The sequence below is a fragment of the Anticarsia gemmatalis genome, chromosome 28 (assembly GCF_050436995.1).
Source record: "Anticarsia gemmatalis isolate Benzon Research Colony breed Stoneville strain chromosome 28, ilAntGemm2 primary, whole genome shotgun sequence".
Lineage (NCBI taxonomy): Eukaryota > Metazoa > Arthropoda > Insecta > Lepidoptera > Erebidae > Anticarsia > Anticarsia gemmatalis.
In genome coordinates this window covers 2,332,057-2,354,021 of record NC_134772.1, presented here as the reverse complement: position 1 = coordinate 2,354,021, position 21,965 = coordinate 2,332,057, and the positions used below count along the sequence as shown (strand labels likewise).

Below are 21,965 nucleotides of genomic sequence, written 5' to 3'. Positions count from 1 at the left end.
TAAAATCTAACTAATATAATAAATGCAATGAAAAATACAAGTATTTTTTCATTCCGGGATAGCAAAGGAAAATTACGGGACACGGGACAGTGCGCGAAATTCCGGGACAATATCGGAAATACCAGCTTTCAGGCTATCCTATGCTTCAATATTTTCAATACTTTGGTTCGTTACTGCGACCGCCGCCGCCGCCGCTATCTAGAACGCTCATATCTTTGTGGAACTGTTAGGTTACAAGAAATTAAAGGTAAAAAACATATTAAAGTTTAAAACCTGAATTAAGCAAGGATACTCTTTGTCCCGGGACATCTTTCCACACAAATGACGTCATAGGGAGGGTTTAGTATTTAAATCCTAGTAATATTATAAATGCGGAAGTTTGAAATTATGGATGTTTGTTACTTTTACACGAAAAACTGCTAAACAGATTTCTACGGAATTTGGTAAACTGATAGCGTATAAAGTAAATTAACACGTAGAATATTTTAATTACTTTGGTTCGTGCTCAACTTTAACTACTTCACTGCGACCGCCGCCGCCGCCGCTATCTAGAACGCTCATATCTTTGTGTAACTGTTAGGTTACATGAAATGATGACATGAAAGGTACAAGTATGATATATTTTAAAACCTGAATTGGATCATAGGATACTTTTTGCCCCAGGGAATCATGATTGTCCCGGAATTTTGCGTGTTGTCCCGTGTCCAGTAATCTTCCTTTGCTGTCCCGGAATTAAAAAATACCAGTTTTTTTTTTCATCGCATTTATTATATTAGTAGGATTTTAATAGTAGACCCTACAACTTCGTTTAAAACATCCCGGGACAAAAATTATCTCGGTCAATTCAGGTTTTATACTTTAATATGTTTGTACCTTTAATTTCATGTAACCTAACAGTTACACAAAGATATGAGCGTTCTAGATAGCGGCGGCGGCGGCGGTCGCAGTAACGAACCAAAGTTAGGTAATTAAATATTCTACGTGTTAATTTACTCTATACGCTATTAATACGTCATAGTAGCTATCTACATGCAAAGTTTCAGTCCAATCGGTTTAAAATTGACAAAGTTTCATACAAAATTTCATCCCTTACCTTATCCCCTTAGGGGTAGAATTGATCAAAACCCTTTCTTAGCGGATGCCTACGTTATAACATCTACCTGCATGCCAAATTTCGGCCCGATCGGTCCAGTGGTTTGGGCTGTACGTTGATAGATCAGTCAGTCAGTCACCTTTGAGTTGCATATACTTATATTTAGACTAGCTCCTGCGTTCAACTTCACGTGGAAAGATATCCCGGAGCAAAAAATATCTCGTTCAATTCAGGTTTTATGCTATAATATGTTTGTACTTTTCATTTCATGTAACCTAACAGTTCCACAAAGATATGAGCGTTCTAGATAGCGGCGGCGGCGGTCGCAGTGACGAACCAAAGTAATTAAAGTATTCTAAGTGTTAATTTACTTTATACACTACCAGTATACCTATGAAGTCTATTTCAGGGTTCCGTACCCAAAGGGTAAAACGGGTCCCTATTACTAAGCCTCCGCTGTCTGTCTCCAGGCTGTATCTCATAAACCGTGATAGCTAGAAAGCTGAAATTTTCACAAACGGCATATTTCCGTTGCCGCTTTAACAACAAATACTAAAAATGAGAAAAAAAACATGGCAGGGGGGACCCCTTAATATTTTATTTATACAATAAACGTGTTTTTTCCTATTTTTGGTACGGAACCCTTCGTGCGCGAGTCCGACTCGCACTAGGCCGGTTTTTTGAGGATTTATTTAATTGAAAATGTATGAAAATTGGACTTTTGTACACAAATAAAACCAAGAACAAATATCTTATATCTTTATTGCGATCACAAAAAATATGTACAAACTTTCGCATTTATAATATTGCTAAGACTATAAATGGTTTGATGTTAATAAATAAAATAGATCATTTTTATATAGAAATAATTTATTTAATTCTATCACAATTTCATGTACCTACTTAAGTAAAAAGTATGACACTAATTGTCTTACATAAACGTGTTGTAAGTTCTGATTAGTTATACAGTCATAACTTTTAAACTCTCGCGTTGCATGTTTAATATATTAGGTCGGGGAAAAAGTCGTTTCGCATTATAGTATGTATGAACTTGTAATAAAATCTTTTTTCTACACAAAAAATCTCGATAATTGGGTACCTCACGAGCTCACTGAAAAAAACCTAATGAACCGTGTACTCATTTGTGATTCTTGAAGCCAAAGAGATTTTATTACAAGTTCATACATACTATAATGCGAAAAGACTATTTCCCCGACCTAATATAATAGGATACAGGAATTAACGCGAAACTCGCCGAACTCGCCGTGGTCGCAGGCCGACTGCACGGCGAGTGCAACCTGCGCCGAAACGTAAGGCATTTTAAGGTAAAATGCGTGTTCGCGTTAATTCCCGTATTCTATTATATAGTTATACAGTGTATTGTCTTCACTCATATATAGTTTCAAAATTAATTGAAAGTGACAACTGTATAACTAAGAGCTTACACCATGTTTATTTGTAAGACAATGTTTAATAAAATATAAAACAATTTTATTCAATGTTTGTATAAATATAAAACAATTATTGTACTTAATTTACAACAGTAAATATAATAATAACTTATATTTTAAACATCAACATTATCATATAAAAAATACAACAATTAATAAAATAAAATGATGTTCTAACATTCTTGATTTAATTATTATTTAATTTATAAATAAAACTTACTTAATTGCTTAAAAATAATATAAATTACGCCTAAATTATTATTAACAACTTTGATATAACATTGTACTTTTTATTCTCAAAAGATCTAAGATAAAATATGGACGGACCATTGCCCAAGAAAAAAATCGTATTGAAAAATATATATTTTTTTAAATTCATGAATAAATTTAACCTATTACTGTCCCACTGCTGGGCAGGTGTCTCCTCACGTAATGAGGGTGGGGTTAGGCCTTGAGTCCACCAACTCGGTCAAGGGCATTGACATTGGGGGAACGTTGAAATGTTTGTGAAGTGGACTTGGAGTTCAAAAATGCTTTGAACTGTAAAATTCCTGAATTTATTGGTACACACATAAAATGGTCTAATGCCACGTAAAGACGCAGTGACAGAGCAGCAGGTAGCCGGTGGCGACGACCAGGTGGCCCAGCATCACGGGGAAGCCGATCTTGAAGAACTGCACGAAGCTGAACCGGTAGCCGTGCTGCTCCGCCACGCCGGCACATACCACGTTTGAGCTGGCTCCTATGAGAGTGCCGTTACCTGGAAAAAGTTTACAAAAGTGCATTATTATTTTAGTATAGAATATTCCCTTCCAATTTTTCATCGATACTAAAAAGGTTGTTTGTTTGAACGCGCTAATCTCTCGGACTATTGTTTGTTAATCTTTCAACCTGAACTATTGAATCAAATAATAATTCGAATAGCATGGATACGGTGAAAGACATTTAAAGGTGTAATGAAAAATATTAAAAGAAATCATCTTTATAGTTGTATAATAATACAGAACAATTTTGATTACATGACTGCATGAACGGAAAACTGGTTTTGCAACAGCCAATAGCGAAACGTGAGTATATTTTCAGACACCTCTTCCTTCAGGTATAACAGGCGTGATACTATGTATTTATATAGAGAATGGGTCAAAATGTTCACCGTTTTTGTAATATTTTTTACTGGTACTCTGCTCCTTTTGGTTGTAGCGTGATGATATATAGCCTATAGCCTTCCTCGATAAATGGGCTATCTAACACTGAAATAATTTTTAGAACCGGACCAGTAGTTCCTGAGATTAGCGCGTTCAAACAAACAAACAAACTCTTCAGCTTTATAGTATTATTGGTATATTAGTATATTAGTATAGATTTTTATATATTATTCCTTACCTCCTAAACAAACTCCGAAAGACAGTGCCCATATAAGCGGCGCCATGGGCAAGTTGAGGGTCGGGTTCGTGCCCAGTGACGTCACAACCCTGATCATCATGGTCGTTAGCGGCACGTTGTCCACGAACGCTGAGGTTATACCCGATACCTTGAAATAAATGAATTAATAATAAAATACATAAAACTACACGTATAGGAAAACTTGGTGATGAAATCTTGCATGTCTAAATTTTGTTATACACATTTACTGAGACATGACTATAGACAGATATGTATATATTTAGATAGGTCACTTAGATAGACTAACAATCAAATCAGCTAGTCTTTATGAAATGTCAAAAACACACTTTTGTATTGAACTACGACATAGTGACGTCAAAGTTTCGTATTTAAGTTAGGTTCAAATAAATGCCTAATGTAAAATTTTACAGTGATAATGAGAGGTTTCGCTGTCCCCTATGTAATACTCCCCCTATACATCCCCAAATAAATATGGGTAAGCAACTTTATCGCGGTCATTCTATGGATGGGTGACCGTAATGATATTTGACCGTCTCCGTGCTTCGAAGGGTACGTAAATGTCACTTTCGGCTGATTTTAATTAATTTTTAAATTAATAAGATAACAGTCGTTAAGCCACGTCAAAGGCCTACGGGCGGCTTGAACAACTTTGACACTAGGTTGACCACTAACCATACAATGAACAAATGTATTAAACACTTACCCAGACCATAAGCACGAGGGCTACAGCCAGTCTGTCACTTTCATCCACTCTTAAGATGAGAGCTTCCGTCCAACCTCCTATGTAGTCTATCAGACCTAGCTTTGCTAATGCCTGAAAAAAGGAAAAAAATAATAAACTCAAGTTTTTATTACTACTGAATAAGTACCGGTTAGTCTACCAGGTGAAATAAAGACTAGATATATCAGATTTTATTGGAATGAGGAGGGTGGCTTCAAGCGGAGGTTTTGAAAGGGGGGGGGGAGAAAGGTTGAGGAAGAAGGAGGCATAAAGCAAGAAAACATTGAGGTGGGGGGTAGTGTAGAGAAGATAGGTTTAAAGAAGGAAAAGAAGTAGAAGAAATTTGAAGTGTGGTATGAGGCTTATGGTGTGATTGGCTTAGTGTATAGGGGGCGGTAGTGGGTGACGGGGTAAAGTTGCGACCTGTGAGAGGGATGGGGGTCAATCCTGTGCAGTATTGGCTCCAGGTCATCTCGGTCTGCTAGTGTCTGTACTGTAGTAGGATACTGTACCTCCATGAGTACGAAGAGTGCAGCAAAGAACAGTAGCGTGGACCACTCGATCCTGTGCAGTATTGGCTCCAGGTCATCTCGGTCTGCTAGTGTCTGTACTGTAGTCGGATACTGTACCTCCATGAGTACGAAGAGTGCAGCAAAGAACAGTAGCGTGGACCACTCGATCCTGTGCAGTATTGGCTCCAGGTCATCTCGGTCTGAAAGGGTCAGTAGCAGCAGCGCTCCCAGCAGTGCTGTCCAGCCCAGGGACACGCGATCTGGATATTACATACATACGAATATAATTTCCAAAAAAATAACTTGCCTGATTTACCCCTAATGTGTAGGTAGAGGCTATGAAATATGTACTGGAACACCCACGTTTCGCCAGTGACAATATTAGGCCCATGCTCATAACTAGAATGAACTTTATGAACTCTAGACTCTAAATTGTTTAATTAAATTCATTTTTAGATCATTTTTGAAAACGGAAACAAAACCACTCAGACCACACCCAAGTGGAATTTCACCCCCTTCGGGATGGAATATCTAAAAATGTTCTCTCAGTGCTTCTCTACATTCTTCGCGAAACAATATCCCAATATTCAGTTTCTGGCGTTCAATAGTTTTGGTTTCGTTGTCAGTCAGTAAGAATTATGTTTTAAACTAGCTGACCCGCGCAACTTCGCTTGCGTCACATTAGAGAATCATAATTTTCCCCGTTTTTGTAACATTTTTCACTGGTACTCTGCTCCTATTGGTCGTAGCGTGATGATATATAGCCTATAGCCTTCCTCGATAAATGGGCTATCTAGCACTAAAAGAATTTTTCAAATCGGACCAGTAGTTCCCGAGATTAGCGCGTTCAAACAAACAAACAAACTCTTCAGCTTTATAATATTAAGTATAGATAAATCTTGTATAATAAATCATACTTCAATACTTACTAAACTCTGGTATGGAGTGTAGAAAGAATGCTACGACGACGAATGAAATGGTGACGAAGCATTTGATCAATAGCACTTTGTCTTTAATCTTATACTGTAACAAACATATTATTATTATAAAATTAATGTTTTGTCGTATTTTGAGATTGTCTTGTGTAGTAAGTAATTTTAAAGGGTTTTTCTTTTATACAGACAAAAAGTAGAACATTTCACATATCATATTGTAATAAAGTATACATGCTTACAAATAGAAAAAATACAAAACTCTGTGTGCAAAATCCACCATGGTGATAATAATTATCAAAAATGCTTTTTTTAGAAATCATTTATACTACAATGAACCTACTCGGCGCATACATATAGTTTTATATAAATTATCCGTCCAAATAATTTCTTCCAAAATTATTATCAACGAAAAAAACCTTATTATAAAAAAACAAAAAACTACCTACCTTTTTCCTCATATCAGCCAACATAGTTTCATAACACTCTTTAGAGCAGGTAGACTTCCTCGCTTGCTTCACCAGGGTATCGAACCAGGTAGTCAGCTTGCGTATCTTCTTGTCCAACTGAGTTCGAACGATCTGCTGGTCGCGAGATAAGTTGGGAAGAGAGTCTATGGTACGTCGCCATATTTGCAATTGTTGACGAACATCTATGAATAAAAAAAAAATCTTTTATCGTCCCACTGCTAGGCAAAGGTTTTGTAGCGACACTGCTGATGCTGCATTGCCTAGTCAGGCGCACGCCTGCGATAGTCCGACGCGGCAGTCGTCTCCGCGCACTCATTTAGTTAGGACATATATTTAGTTATTAATATGTAGTAGTTTATTGTAATAGTCTGGTACCAGAAAATATATGTATCATGTATAATGCAGTACGTTATTTATCGCCACTACCCCGAAGCACAAACCTCCACATTGGTGACCCCTCCACATTGGTGACCCCTCCACAGTTTCCTCCCGGAATAAGGGAGGGATTAGGCTTTGTTTGATTGTTCTGTTTGTTCTATAAGACAACTCCCGCACTAAGAATTGCTCTTGTCGTGGGGACTTTTACAAACATACAAACAACGGATACAAAGTTCCGTGTGGGAATCGAACCCACGACCTCCCGACGCAAAGGTAGCGGCGTGTGACTATATTTATAACCACTGCGCCCCGGAGGTCGCCATTTAATATTCTTCTTCTTATCGTATGGTTAGTGGTCAACCCGCCCGAAAGGCCTTTGACATGGCTTAACGACTGTCATCTAAGTAGACAACAGCCGGAACCGCCTTTTTTACGTGCCCTTCGAAGCGCGGAGACACCCACTTCAAATACCACTATGCGGTCACCCATCTATAGAATGACCGCACCAACGGTTGCTTCACCCACAGATCGTTGTCAGACCGGTGAGCGCCACTGGCTATGGGCGCCTCAAATTTAATATTAAAATACATACAGGCTGTTCAAAAATCCAATAAAATACGATAAAAGTCACTCACCCTGTATTTCCCTGGATTCCGTAAGCTTCAATTTGCTAATATCTCTAAATATGAACCTTAAATGCAAGTATGTCTGTACACATACGAACAGAATACCGCAAGTCATGTGTAGAGTGAAGTTTGTGAAGTTTATACCCTGGGAAATAGGAAAACATATATTTTTTAGTAATATTACACTACAAATGATTTATTTTTAAATTTAATAATATTTAATCAAAAATTAGCTGACTCGCGCAACTTCGCTTGCTTTACAAAAATGGGTCAAAATTTTCCCTGCTCCTATTGGTCGTAGCATGTGTATATAGAGTATAGCCTTCTTCGATAAATGGGCTATCTAACACTGAAAGAATTTTTCAAATCGGACTTGTAGTTCCTGAGATTAGCGCGTTCAAACAAACAAACAAACTCTTCAGCTTTATAATATTAGTATATGTAGATAAGTATAGATTGGCGAAAACTAGTATTTTATTACGCGGTTACCTCACTCAATAAGTGCAGCTAAAAGCTATTATCCCTTACAACACTTGTCTTAGTACAAAGAGACGGTTTAGGATTAAGTTTCACTTAAAATTGAGTCTCTCTTTTCATCGTATGGTTAGTGGTCAACCTTGTATCAAAAGTGTTCAAGCCGTCCGAAGGCCTTTGACATGGCTTAACGACTGTTAACTTTATTGAGACAACCGAAACCAACTTTTTACGTGCCCTCCGAAGCAGTTCAAATGCTACTATGCAGTCACCCATCTATATAATGACCGCGCCAACGGATGCTTAACCCAAGTTCGTTAACCGACTGGTGAGCACAACTGGCTATGAGCGTGAAATTTTAAAAAATAGTTTTTAATACTTACAGCCTGAACGACAATTTTATTTGAAGCAATGATCACATTAGGTGGGTCTCCAACAGGGGTGGCCGTACCCCCTAAATTACAAAACAATACCATTGACATCAACACTGGAATGGGGTCCAGGTCCATTACTTCACATAGTCTGGAATAAAGAAATTCTAATTTAAATTATTTCAAAATATTAATAATTTAATCTATACTAATATTATAAAGCTGAAGAGTTTGTTCGTTTGAACACTCTAATATCAGAAACTACTGGTCCGATTTGAATAATTGTTTCAATTTTCGATAGCCAATTTATCGAGGAAGGCTATAGGTTACATCATCGCGGTACGACCAAAAGGAGCAGAGTACCAGTAAAAAATGTTACAAATACGGGGAAAATTATGACCCATTCTCTCTTATGTGATGCAAGTGAAGTTGCGCGGATTAGCTATTTTATATATAAGATAATAAAATATCTAAAGTTAGATGATTCAGTATACTAAGGAGGTATCAGTATATTTTATAAACTCACCTTATAGTGACAGGTGTCATAAACAGCACAGTAGTGACATTGTCAAACAACAATGACAATATAGTCGTAATGATACACAGTAGTGTGATCAAAGACCATGTCTTGCCTTTTGCCAACTGAAACAATAATCAATCATCAATTATACGTCTCACTACGGCAGTAGTCATTGGTCATCGGTTAGTAGTCATTAATTATTAGTCATTAGTCACTTGTACGTAAATATTAGTCAATGATCAGTCATCGGTTATTGGTATAGTAGCAATAGTTGCAATAGTCACTAATCAGTAGACGTCTGTCATATAAGTGGAGACGTTAGTCATTAGTCATAGTCATTAGCCATTGTCATTAGTCATTGTCATTAGTCATTGTCATTAGTCATTAGTCATTAGTCATTGTCATTAGTCATTGTCATTAGTCATTGTCATTAGTCATTGTCATTAGTCATTGTCATTAGTCATTGTCATTAGTCATTGTCATTAGTCATTGTCATTAGTCATTGTCTTAGTCATTGTCATTAGTCATTGTCATAAGTCATTGTCATAAGTCATTGTCATTAGTCATTGTCATTAGTCATTGTCATTGTCATTAGTCATTGTCATTAGTCATTGTCATTAGTCATTAGTCATTGTCATTAGTCATTGTCATTAGTCATTGCCATTAGTCATTGTCATTAGTCATTGTCATTAGTCATTGTCATTAGTCATTGTCATTAGTCACTTTCTCCAGTCATTAGTCAATAGTCAAAGGTCACTTACTTGAAAGGTCAGAACAGCGATATAATCAAACAGTCCAGTCTCAGTCATGATGGCCACCAGTAGCATCATGCTGAACAGCAGCAGCAGGGTCTCCACATCCACCCAGGTCACCAGTTCTGTGAGGGTAGGACGTTCACCGGCTAACGAGAGAGCTGCTAATGATGTAGTGGATAGGAGTAAAGCTGCCATTGTTCTGTTTATTATCTGAAAGACAGAATTACCCTCTTATTCATAAAAATATATGAAGTTATGAAAGGCTTATAAAAAGTTTTGTTTCATTCACTCCTTAGCGAAATGAAAAAGAGATTACATATTTTAGTAGTTTTTTTAACTAAAGTAGGTTTATAATGTGTTTATGAATAAAACGGTTAGGAGGCAAAATAATTTGCTTCAAATTATGCTTTTACAATTTTATTGTAAGACGCATAGTTTCCGAGATATAGCGAAAAAAGTGTTTCCATTCACTTTCCCAAGATGGCGGCCGGGGGACAAGGGTGGCGACCCCACAAACTTCAAGTTAAGCTTCTATTGACCCCCCCTACATGTTTCAAAAATAAAATTGCGTCCTCTAAGAAATGCAATACTCGGCCCTCAAATCGTAACATTTCAATGGACTAACAGACCAAACCACTGAACAGATTGGACTGAAATTTGCCAAGTAGGTAGATGTTATGACGTAGGCATCCGCTAAGAAAGGATTTTGATAAATTCTACCCCAAAGGAGATAAAATTGGGGATGAATGTTTATATAAAAAATCTGTCCTAAGTCACAAACCACGCGGACTAAGTCGCTAAAGAACACAAATAAACTCTCTCTCTCTCTTCTATGCTATGAGTCCCATATGGTAGTGGGGTCAGCCTTCCTGGTCTTTCTCCTCCACTTCGCTCAAATAACACAAATAAACTCTCTCTCTCTTCTATGCTATGAGTCCCATATGGTAGTGGGGTCAGCCTTCCTGGTCTTTCTCCTCCACTTCGCTCAAATAACACAAATAAACTCTCTCTCTCTTCTATGCTATGAGTCCCATATGGTAGTGGGGTCAGCCTTCCTGGTCTTTCTCCTCCACTTCGCTCAAATAACACAAATAAACTCTCTCTCTCTTCTATGCTATGAGTCCCATATGGTAGTGGGGTCAGCCTTCCTGGTCTTTCTCCTCCACTTCGCTCAAAGAACACAAATAAACTCTCTCTCTCTTCTATGCTATGAGTCCCATATGGTAGTGGGGTCAGCCTTCCTGGTCTTTCTCCTCCACTTCGCTCAAAGAACACAAATAAACTCTCTCTCTCTCTCTCTTCTATGCTATGAGTCCCATATGGTAGTGGGGTCAGCCTTCCTGGTCTTTCTCCTCCACTTCGCTCAAATAACACAAATAAACTCTCTCTCTCTTCTATGCTATGAGTCCCATATGGTAGTGGGGTCAGCCTTCCTGGTCTTTCTCCTCCACTTCGCTCAAAGAACACAAATAAACTAATATTAAAAAACTACAATTATAAAAAGGGAAACTCACCTCAAAAACGATCAGCACGTATAACGCACAAAGCAACGTCAACGCATAAACTATCCCAGCGGTGGGATTCAATGGGTCCACTGTATAACTGACTGTGAACGGCGTGGTCACGTTAGAAGTAGTTCTCATACGGACCGCGTAGATGCTGTGGTTGGAGTGTGCCGATGTTAGGTAAAGGATGGAGGAACGGACCTCGCTCTCTTGGAAGTCTAGCTGGTCTTCGTGGTTTAGGAGTATTGTCCAGTTTGTGGAGACCTGGAAAGAAGTCGTTTTTAACTAAAGTCTTGATAGGTGATATTCTACGGCAGCTTTTTCATCAAAGGACTTTGTTGGTAAGGTCCAAATTTGTGCAGAATGCAATGCTCTTTATTCCATCACTCTTATTAGAGCAGTGGAACGGGTAACCGACACGATTAGTGAGAGATCAGGCGCAGGGTTGACGTCGTTACATTCTTATTTGATTACATAAATTACATGATACACACATTTGCTTATTTGGTCACTTAAATTAAATGATATGTTTGTATGTACATATACATAAAATCATGCTTTTTGCCCGTGATTGTAGGTAGACACCAAATAAGAGACTGAGAGCAGAGAAAAAGTAATCAGAAAGTTTGGAATTTAAGGTTAATAAAGGGATAGCCCTTCTTTTAGTCCAAATTTCCTCCCAGAGCTGTCGTTCAGCTTCCTCTCGTACTGCTCCGACATGAAGGGACTGCACTCACCTGAACAGTATCAACATCAGCAGCACCGACATACTCCTGCACGTGACTCTTCAGGCGCCACTTCTCGAGCCACACGCTCATCGCAGCCAGCTGCGAGCTAGAGCTGTCGTTCAGCTTCCTCTCGTACTGCTCCGACATGAAGGGACTGCACTCACCTGAACAGTATCAACATCAGCAGCACCGACATACTCCTGCACGTGACTCTTCAGGCGCCACTTCTCGAGCCACACGCTCATCGCAGCCAGCTGCGAGCTAGAGCTGTCGTTCAGCTTCCTCTCGTACTGCTCCGACATGAAGGGTCCTGTCAGCTTCACTAAGATTGATAGCTTGTCTTGGTTCGTTTTAAGGATATAGTCTGGAAAAAATACGATAAACTATATACAATATTATTCTTCTTCCTGGAGTAAGAAAAGAGATAACCTAAAATTATACATAGCCACCAAATTGGCATTTAAAGTAATTCAATACGGGGTCTTCATTGGCGTAGCTTCCACTGACCACAGACACAAGTTGACTATAACAAGTCAGCTTGCAATCATGACTAGTGTTACATGCGCATGTCATAAAATACATGTCCGCGTAAATTCCTGCATTGTATAATAATAAAATTTATGGATCTCTGAGAAAAAAGGGAGAATATTTCACGTAAATTATAACGTACCTTTAATTTCTCCAGGATGTACCGAAGAATGCCTGGTAATCTCCACTTTTTCACTATGCATTAAAAACACCACGGTGAAGAACATCCATAACCCAACGAGTATGGTTATTTTTACCGTATGTCTGGCTTGAGCCATCTGTCAATAGAAAAGTAAATGAGTTAGACTTCCAGAGGTCCACTGTAACCGTTGTTTTTACTACTCTCGAATAAGCATCGGTTTACAAGACAAATGTAATTACGACAGATATTTTCTTCTTCTATGAAAAGAGATAATCTACACGTAAATTGTACAACTGCTAGTTAATAAAATCTTGAGGCGCCCATAGTCAGTTACGCTCACCGGTCGGTCAACAATCTGTGGGTTAAGCAACCATGGGCGCGGTCATTCCATAGATGGGGAACCGCATAGTAGTATTTGAACTGAGCGTCTCCGTGCTTCGTACGGCACGTAAAAAGTCGGTCCCGGTTGTTGTCTACTAAGATAACAGTCGTTAATCCACGTCAAAGGCCTCTCGGGCGGCTTGAACAACTTTGACACTAGGTTGACCACCAAACCTGTATATCCATACGACAAACAAACAACAATAAAATCTTAAAACGTAAATCTTACCTTTGTTTTCTTTTTCGTTTTTGGCGGTTCTTCCGCGAGGCTGCAAAAATATAACAAATAAAAACCAACGGAAACGGCACCCGTTAATAAATAAAATATAGTTTTACTGAAAAAATGTGTAACTTAGTCGGGTAATATTAGGTCGGGGTAAAAGTCTTCGCTTTATAGTATGTATGAACTTGTAATAAAATCTCTTTGGCTTCAAGAATCACAAATGAGTACACGGTTCATTAGGTTTTTTTCAGTGAGCTCGTGAGGTACCCAAATATCGAGCTTTTTTGTTTAGAGAAAAGATTTTATTACAAGTTCATACATACTATAATGCGAAAATACTTTTTCCCCGACCTAATATATAAGGTAACCTTTGAAATTGTGCATCTTAGTATTTAGGAATATGAGTTTTAAGTAGTTTAAAGTAATTTTTCATCATTTTAAACTTACAATTTCTCCTGCTTAGTTTCCTTCTGTTCCACTTTGGTACCGTTGAGGAAGCTGACATCTTCCCTCGGATGTCCATTGTCATGTAAATGAGGAGCCGAATGGACTGATGGTAGACGTTTATTGCTACTATTCTTTGAGTTTAAAGGGATTTCGTCTATTGGTCCTGAAAACAATAAAATATCGTTACCTTCAGCGCCCTAGCTGAAACACTATTGACACCAGATTGTTGAATACGAAAGGTGTCTTTCTTCAATAACTATAATTAAAAAATTTTACATACTCCCGATTTTATACTTTTTTTTTAACTTTTACTTTCCATATAGTGGCTAGTTAGGTTAAGCCGTTCTAATTTTCCCACCACCAACTTTCTCATCATACGAAGCTATTTGAGACCCCACAACCCAACATTTTAATAGACCCTCATTTGATATCAACGAACTGTGACGTCACTATGTCGTATTTCTACACTAAAATGTGTTTTTGACATTTCATAAAGACTAGTCGATTTGACTGGTAGTCAAGTACCGTATTATCACACTCGTCTTAATACAAGTCGTATTCTACTACAACCGTCAAAACAAATAAAATTATATCAATTTATTCATTTAGGTGAAACTTTGAACTTATGACAGGACTGTCGTTACAAAAACAAAGAAATATATTCCATGATAATTACATGAAACTTTTATGGTGATTGACAACAGATTGTACACCATAATGTATTAATTAATGTCACAATGTGTGATAACACACGGGTTAAACACCATGGAATTATACCATATTGCTATGAAACTATCTTGGTAACACACCGGAAGCAAATATCATGAACTTGAAGCCTTTGATATCCGTGTTGATAGAACTAGCATTTTTTATTTATAACTAGAGAACGGGCCCGACTTCGTCTGGATATAGTACAATTTTGATCCCATAATCACCTAGTCTCTACAGTTTCAAAAATATAAAAAAAAAAATCCACTTTAGTTTAACTGTTCAAAAATTATGAGCTGTTCAAAATATATAAAGTCATAAAAATCGATCAATCCATTTCGGAGAAATCGACCACAATTACTGTGACACAAGATTATCATATCTTAGAGAAGTAAAATATAATAACAATGTACTTAATCGAGTAAAACGGGCATACTCGTTAAAGTTTTATGAACTAAAAATAGCGTAGTATTTGGATCCGTGACAAATAGTAAAATCTAGAAGTATACAGGAACTGCTAAAAGACCTAGACTTATTTATATGGGCCTTGGGATATTTATAACACGATGTTAAGCATTTGAGATTAAGCGATTACATTGTTCAGGAGGAGCAACAAAATCTATACTAATATGATAAAGATGAAGAGTTTGTTTATTTGTTTCAACGCGCTAATCTCAGGAACTGCTGGTCCGATTTGAAAAATTCTTTCAGTGTTTGATAGCCCATTTATCGAGGAAGGCTATAGGCTATATATCATAACGCTACGACCAACGGGAGCAGAGTACCAGTAAAAATGTTACGAAAATGGGGAAAATTTTGACCCATTCTCTCTTATGTGACGCAAGCGAACACGGTTCCGCTCGTGCACTAACTGGTCTACTGTATCTCCTATTTCAGACAAGATGATTTTTCAATTATTGGTCATATTTAAAATAATAATTATAGGTCATATTTAACTATTTTGGCCTAAACCAAAATCAAACAAAGAATACTCTTGTTTCCTTAATTAAACTCCCTAATGTCCGGTTTCTCAAGTACATTTAGCGGTAGTTTATCTTTAAAATAGCATTTAGGCTCATATAAACATGACAGTTTAAATGGATGAACTACCGTTAAATATGCCACAGAAACCGGGCAAAATCCTTTCTCACTTTAAAGAAATTTCGAGCAATGCAACGCAGTTTAGATAGTTTAAAAAAATCAATAACTTCGGCGAATAATATCAAGCTAGAAGGAAAAGCAATTCTGGTACCTAAAACATCAAACCACTCACCATGTTCCTTCTCATAAAACTCTTTAAACTGTCCCAAATGTGGATCAAATTTGACTTCATCAGGTAATTTCACCCAGATCTCACAGGCTTCTTCGGTCAGCTCCCCAGCCGCTACCAGGGAATACTCACTCCTGGACAAGTCTTTACGCCCATCAGGCTCTTGATGAGCCTTGAAATGGTTGAGTAGCTTATCCATGTTTTAGTTAGTCCATGGTATTCTGGGCTGTGTGAGAATTTCTTCAAGAGTTCGTCAGCATTGCAGGTCCTAAAAATGGAAATTTATGCGTGTTTATTTGAATTTTGTCTTATGCTTGTTTTGACCTATTTAAGGATTGAATTAAGTGACTACGAGTGTAGGTTTTCAAGGGTTTAAGCCCTACATCATTCCTTTTTTCATGACTGTAGAAAAAAAAATCTTTTCATTTCACTGCCACGCAGAATATTTCTCGTAATAAGAGATGAGTAGGCCTTAAGTCTAGCACGCTTACCTCTCCTCACGACACTCCTCTTCAAGTTATATTGAAGAAATTCTCAGGAATGCTATTTTTAACGTTTTTATCTCAAAGTATAGATATCACGCTCTTCTTAAAAGAATTCCGTCTCCAGCAATAATGGATTTTAATTACATGTACTAATAACTTTTTTTATATTGTTCTTCTGATTTTGGAGTCCCTAAAGTCTAGGTTTCTATAGAATTAAGATACTCCTCTCTTTCTGAGAAGACCTATGCCCAGCAGTGGGATAGCAACAGTTCAAACATAATATAGTCAATTGGCAAGTACATAAGTATATAATACTTCCTGTTATTGCAGTACATATCAGATGTGTTACGCGTTGTGACCACGAGGTCAGTTACTATGACTGTATACATATAAACTATGTAATACATAACAGGGTTATATTTTTATTTAGTCCTTTGACAAGATTCTTTCTGAGAAAGGCGGGAAAACGATGTTATTGGGTCATTTATGGGATAGTTTGTTTTACACACTCTCTATTACATCAACAGTGTATTAAACACCAACAACCAGGGAGAGGTCAGGCGCGGAACAATAGCCTTTACCTCCTCTCCCAGGTACGGAGATCTACGACATCTTCTTAATGCCGGATAATTATTTACTATGCAATTCTTAACGGAAAAACTCAGTAACAACTTTTGGCTGAATCGAACTCTAGTTCTGGACTGTCGAGACCGCAGCGTTTTCGTATTTTATCTTAATAAGCGAGATAGATAATGGCTTCGTGAGTCAGAACGAAAGGACGAAATCGTTGTAAAGCCTTCTCAACGCCCAAAATAAGATCACGCATACATAATAATCATATCACGTGGTATAACAGCCAGAAAGCAGAGATGTTTGAAATACACCGACGTTTCGCCATTAACAATCTTAGTCCCAAGTAATATGAAGCCAGCCTATTGCCATATGCCGGGCATGTTAACAAATTCCAGGCATACTATAATACGAAAGTAAATGTAACACCAAATAAATAGCTCAATTTACGGACAATTTAATAAAAAATCTTTCAATTCGACTGGATATAAAGTAGTCATGACAACCAATGATAGTTTACGACATGTTTGCAGTTGTCAATCTTATCTGCATATTATATCTTTTATATGCTGTGTAAATATACTAGTCACGAGTATAACCTGGTTATCTTCAAGGTGCAATAGCCACGATTTATATGAAGAAATAAGATAAATATGATGTCTTTGAATCTAGAGTTACGCTTAGCAACCTAGCCTTTCTTCCAACTATGTTGGAGTCGGCTTCCAGTCTCACTGGATGCAGTTGACTACCACAATTTTACATGAAGTCCTATCGGACCTCTACAAACATGTTACCTGGGTTATAAGTATAACACGATACCCTTAGGTAAGACTGTAGAGTTACGCTTAGCAATTGCATAAAAAATGCATGCTTTGTTTATCCCCAGATCTACCAGTTAATCATTGCTAAATTTCATCAAAATTGGTTCTGAGGTTTATTCGATAATGCGTTGAAGACATCTCGCCCATTTTTATAGGAACAGAAGTATGGATATTGACATTATTTATGCCATACGTAGTGGTAGAAATCATTGTCAAAGTTACAACTAGGTATATTAATTTACCGACAGTTTTTTTTTACAATTCTTGCAGCGAGAACAAAAAAAATTCCAACCTATACTGGTGAATGAGAAGACCTTAAAATTCAAAGCTAACAAAAGAAAACCCTTAATCTACAGAATCTATCCGATCTGGATCTAGAAATCCATTTCCTATAACCGTCTATAATGTATTGACTGTCAACGTAAATTTCCTAAGATTTCTAAGCCTTACTCCTCAAAACCGGACGTAACTGGAAGGATAATTAAGTCTTATCGCATGTATAATCGTATGAGAACAAGAACATTTTATATCGATACACTTCGATGAGTTTAAAGCAGTCATAGCCAGTTGCATTTACTGCTCAGCGATGGGTTAGAAGAAAAGTAGATTTTTTTAAGACAACTTCCTAACTAAAATTTGCTCTTGTGTCGCGGGGACTTTTACAAACATAGAAACAACAGACGCAAAGCACAACCAGACCCGAAACAATTATTTGTGTATCGCATAAATAATTGCTCCGTGTGGGATTCGAACCCACGACCTCCCGACGCAATGGTTTCTGCGTCCTATCACTACCCCACTAACAAGGCGTACTTCGGGTTACCTATCACTGGGTCACAGGAAAGGGTCTTCTCCCGGAAGGAAGGGCCTTTATTCCACCACGAAAACCGGTTGTAGGGTAGAAACTGTTTCTGGTTTAGTATCCCACGCTAATAGGGTGTGGGTTAAGAACTTCGCATCCCTTCAAGAATTGTTTTAAAGAACTCTAAGGCATGCAAGGTTTTATCACGATGTTCCCTCCATCGTTAGAATTAGTACCTAATATGTATTCATTTCTAACATAACTCCGACCTTCGACCACACTCTAGGAAGTCAAGTGCTTAGAAGGAGACCACATTTCAGCACCAAAATTGTGTACTACACGCGAAACAAAAATCTAGCCGAAAACAGACATCTATAGAAGCTAAGTATTTTAAGAACTCAAACGTTGCACGTAACAGATAAAACAATCTTTATAGCACCAATTAGAATTACTAAAATGGCAGCTCACCAAACTTTATTGCGGGCAATTCCCAAATGAAGGGAAGAAGCATGAAAATACTTGAAAAATTTGCTACTATTACTTAATATTGTTACAATAAGAATGTACCTAAGTGTCTGTCTGGTAGGCTTTGTAAAATATCTCGTAATATAATATTGACTGCCTGAGTGGGCGTTGCAAATGATAGTGTGATGATCCAGAAGATAGTCAGGATCATAAAGATTCGGAACAGACTACATTTAAAACTGAAATTTGTTGGAACTAATTAATTAATATCATCGCCAGACCATGCCAGACTTGATTTTTCTTTTCAGTCCCTTTTAAATACTTTGAATGCGGTGTTTTCCAAAAGTGCACAGAAAGAACTTCGTGCGAAAAATACCAATTATAGACAACTCATATTTTAAAACCTGTTGTCCTTAAAGAAACGAAGATTTCTTGATTACTTTCTTGCCAAAAAATCATTCAATTCGATCACGTAAACACGACTGTTGTGTAACTACTGTTTTTTAAAAGGATAAGTCGCAAAATCCATGACCTTAAAGTAATTTAAGGTAGCCTGGTAGGTTTAAAGGGACTTCCCTGAGGGTACAAGGAAAGGCAGTAAGTACCTATATGTACCTATGTATATAACCTACTCCAGTCAGTATAAAGTCTCGGAAAACATTCATGAATGTAGTCTTTTCCTTCGCAAAAATGTATTTAACGCGTGCAAAATGCTAAGTAACTAATTAACATAATAATGTGTTCAAAATAGACATTCGTCTATTGTTTGTTGCTACGCGAATAAGACAGATTTTGAATCGATCAAATATTTTTAACTGTTTTTGAAAAAGTTGACGTAGGTACCTACCTACCTATATGAATTCTTTTTTTTTCTGGAATATGTTTGCTATAAAGTTTTGCTAGTAGGTACCTACTAATGTTTGTAAAAATCTACCTATATACCTATTACCTATGCAAGCAATCAAGGCCTAAGGCCCGACTTGGAGAAAATATCCTTAACCTAAAAAAAATATCATTTTTCCTAACCCCGGAATCAAATCTAAGACCCTAGTCTACCAACAACACCAAGGACTTGCGTTAACGTCTTTTTACAAAATTACGATATCAAAAAAAAAACATAACTTCACCGTGTTCCGAATTCAAACTAATTAACCATGAATGACTCATTATAAAAATAATGAATGAAATTGTTTCGTACATTAAAAACATTCAATTTGTTCGCGATAAAAATAAGGTAAATGAGTTGGCAACGTTATATAGATCTACTATTTATAATATATTGCAGTGTATTGACCTTCAGGACTGGCAATACTGACCGTCAGCTGATACAAAGATAAAACAATCGATGCAAAATACAAATATCAATATTTATCAATTATTTCGATCTAATTTTGCCTTAAAACTTATTAAATCTAGCAAATAATATGTGTAATTTCATTTAAATACAGTAATTGTAAAGTATTTAACCATAACAATGACATAATTGAACACTTTTGTCGTAAATACGAACGCAATGCAATACGCCGGTTTGTTTACAAAATGTAATATAGAAACATACCTATAATTATTCCCAGCTATTATTTCACTATAAAACGTATTTAAACCATACACAATGATAAAAAACACACTGTTTTGTAAGTCATAAATAATTACGATATCATTTTGACAGTTCACGAAACGAAAATAGCGCGTAATGTCTATGTGCAAGTTTGTTTTTTTTTTGCGGCAATAGACGTTCGCATTCGGCCGCGTTTCGCGGTACACTGGCGTTTTGCATTGCACAGTGTCACTGCATATGAATATTTATGTCGTTTGTTTATTTATAATATAATGCTAATGAACTTTATTAAATTGTGTTACTAGGTGTTATTATTATCTATTTATCTAATTTGATCTGAGTTTAGAAAAATCTGGATATATTTCAAGGTCATTTAGTTAAACAAAAAAAATTGTTTTCTGTGTCTGGCTTTCAAGGCCGCTATGAGGTCTTCATTTGAGTCTCAAACTCGTACTTAAAAAAAATCTCTCCAAAAAATAATCATTCTACGATTACGAAAATACAAAATAAACCATTGACAATCAAATATTTTACCTACCTTATTAATTCTTGTTTACAAATTCACAACAGGATACTGCACTAAAGTTACAGTATTTAATGAGTAATATCCCCATCCGGCTCAGACTTAACTTACCTACCTAGATTTTAATTATCCCCATTGTTATTTACAAAAGACAATATTTTTGTGCTTGTTGCTCAGAACAACTACAATAAAAAAACTAGGTTTACACATAAGATATGAAGCCTTAAGTATGTTATGTTTTATGGACAGGACGGTTAAAGACAATTCAACCCGCACTTGGCTAGAGCGGAGGACTAAAGGCCTAATCCCTCCTTCGTCCCAGAGACCCTTGACCAGCAGTGGAAAAAAGAAAAATAGGTACAGAAAATAAAGATAATGTAGGTAACTAAGAAATTTACCACAATCTTGAACTTTAACTATAATTGACTCATCTACACAAAAAAAAATTTCGTCCTCTGAAACACGCAAGTGAAGACCTTAAAAATTTCACATTTTAATGTCCTTCAGACAAAAGCTACTGAAACGTTATTTGTGTTCGTTTATTCTTAACGAAAACGACTACAACGGGAATTTGAAAGAAAACATGCATCAAAAAGTATGAAATATACTAGTCTAGCTAAACACAAGGCATAATACTGCATTCCTTTGCCCGTCTGCTTTGCAATTAATAACATTGGTAGTCATAGACGCTGACGTCATAGACAAATAAATACACTTTTTTAACGGATGCACGTGTTAAATACAGATTACACGTTACCTACTAAATTCTGCCAGTGAGCTTTCTTCCATTAGTAGGTACATTTTTATAAAATGACAATATAATATACATACAGACCTACTATTATATTGGACTATCAGGTCTAGTCATATTTACGCGGATGAACCTATTGTTTTTATAATTAAAATTGTAAATTATATATTTTTTTTTAATTAGAAAATCATATGATTAAATAAAATTATTTCCTCACTAAGTAATTTACTGCAAATCGTTTATGATAGTTGCAACACTTACTGAATGTACCACCGGTTCGGAAAGGGCATAAAGCCTTATGAAAAGGGTGACAAGAAACTCAGGGATACTTTTTTCAATCGCTAAAGCAAT

At 36.8% G+C, this 21,965-nt stretch overlaps 2 protein-coding genes across 3 annotated transcripts in view; both read right to left on the bottom strand.

The window, feature by feature from the left end:
- The window catches only part of LOC142984784 (uncharacterized), a 391,275-nt gene that overhangs the window by 146,623 nt on the left and 222,687 nt on the right, over positions 1 to 21,965 (bottom strand). The gene's annotated exons all lie outside the window — the stretch shown is intronic.
- Positions 1,890 to 20,532, bottom strand: LOC142984876 (P protein-like). Of its 2 annotated transcripts, XM_076132737.1 has the most exons (17): positions 20,341 to 20,532; positions 15,643 to 15,907; positions 13,662 to 13,824; positions 13,221 to 13,260; positions 12,611 to 12,746; positions 12,147 to 12,304; positions 11,222 to 11,497; positions 9,714 to 9,917; positions 8,959 to 9,074; positions 8,445 to 8,583; positions 7,597 to 7,732; positions 6,563 to 6,765; positions 6,111 to 6,204; positions 5,182 to 5,441; positions 4,652 to 4,762; positions 3,928 to 4,075; positions 1,890 to 3,304 (listed from the first exon to the last, which is right to left on the bottom strand). In XM_076132737.1, the coding sequence occupies exons 2-17, from the start codon at positions 15,836 to 15,838 to the stop codon at positions 3,126 to 3,128; spliced, it is 2,559 nt and encodes an 852-aa protein (XP_075988852.1). In that variant the 5' UTR covers positions 15,839 to 15,907; positions 20,341 to 20,532; the 3' UTR covers positions 1,890 to 3,125. The 2 variants fall into 2 exon arrangements, with proteins under 2 accessions (XP_075988852.1, XP_075988851.1); XM_076132736.1 differs by lacking the exons at positions 12,147 to 12,304; positions 12,611 to 12,746; positions 13,221 to 13,260; ... (1 more) ...; positions 15,643 to 15,907; positions 20,341 to 20,532 and adding an exon at positions 11,950 to 12,111 and having other exon boundaries at positions 1,891 to 3,304; positions 11,222 to 11,476.

Bases quoted from the DNA above. Each gene is read 5' to 3' on its own strand.
- LOC142984876 (XM_076132737.1), bottom strand. From the start codon at position 15,838: ATGGATAAGCTACTCAACCATTTCAAGGCTCATCAAGAGCCTGATGGG. The intron at 12,747-13,220 runs GTAAGATTTACG...TTCTATTGACAG, and splicing joins AAACGAAAAAGAAAACAAAG to ATGGCTCAAGCCAGACATAC. The intron at 5,442-6,110 runs GTAAGTATTGAA...TGTAATATCCAG, and splicing joins ACACTCCATACCAGAGTTTA to ATCGCGTGTCCCTGGGCTGG.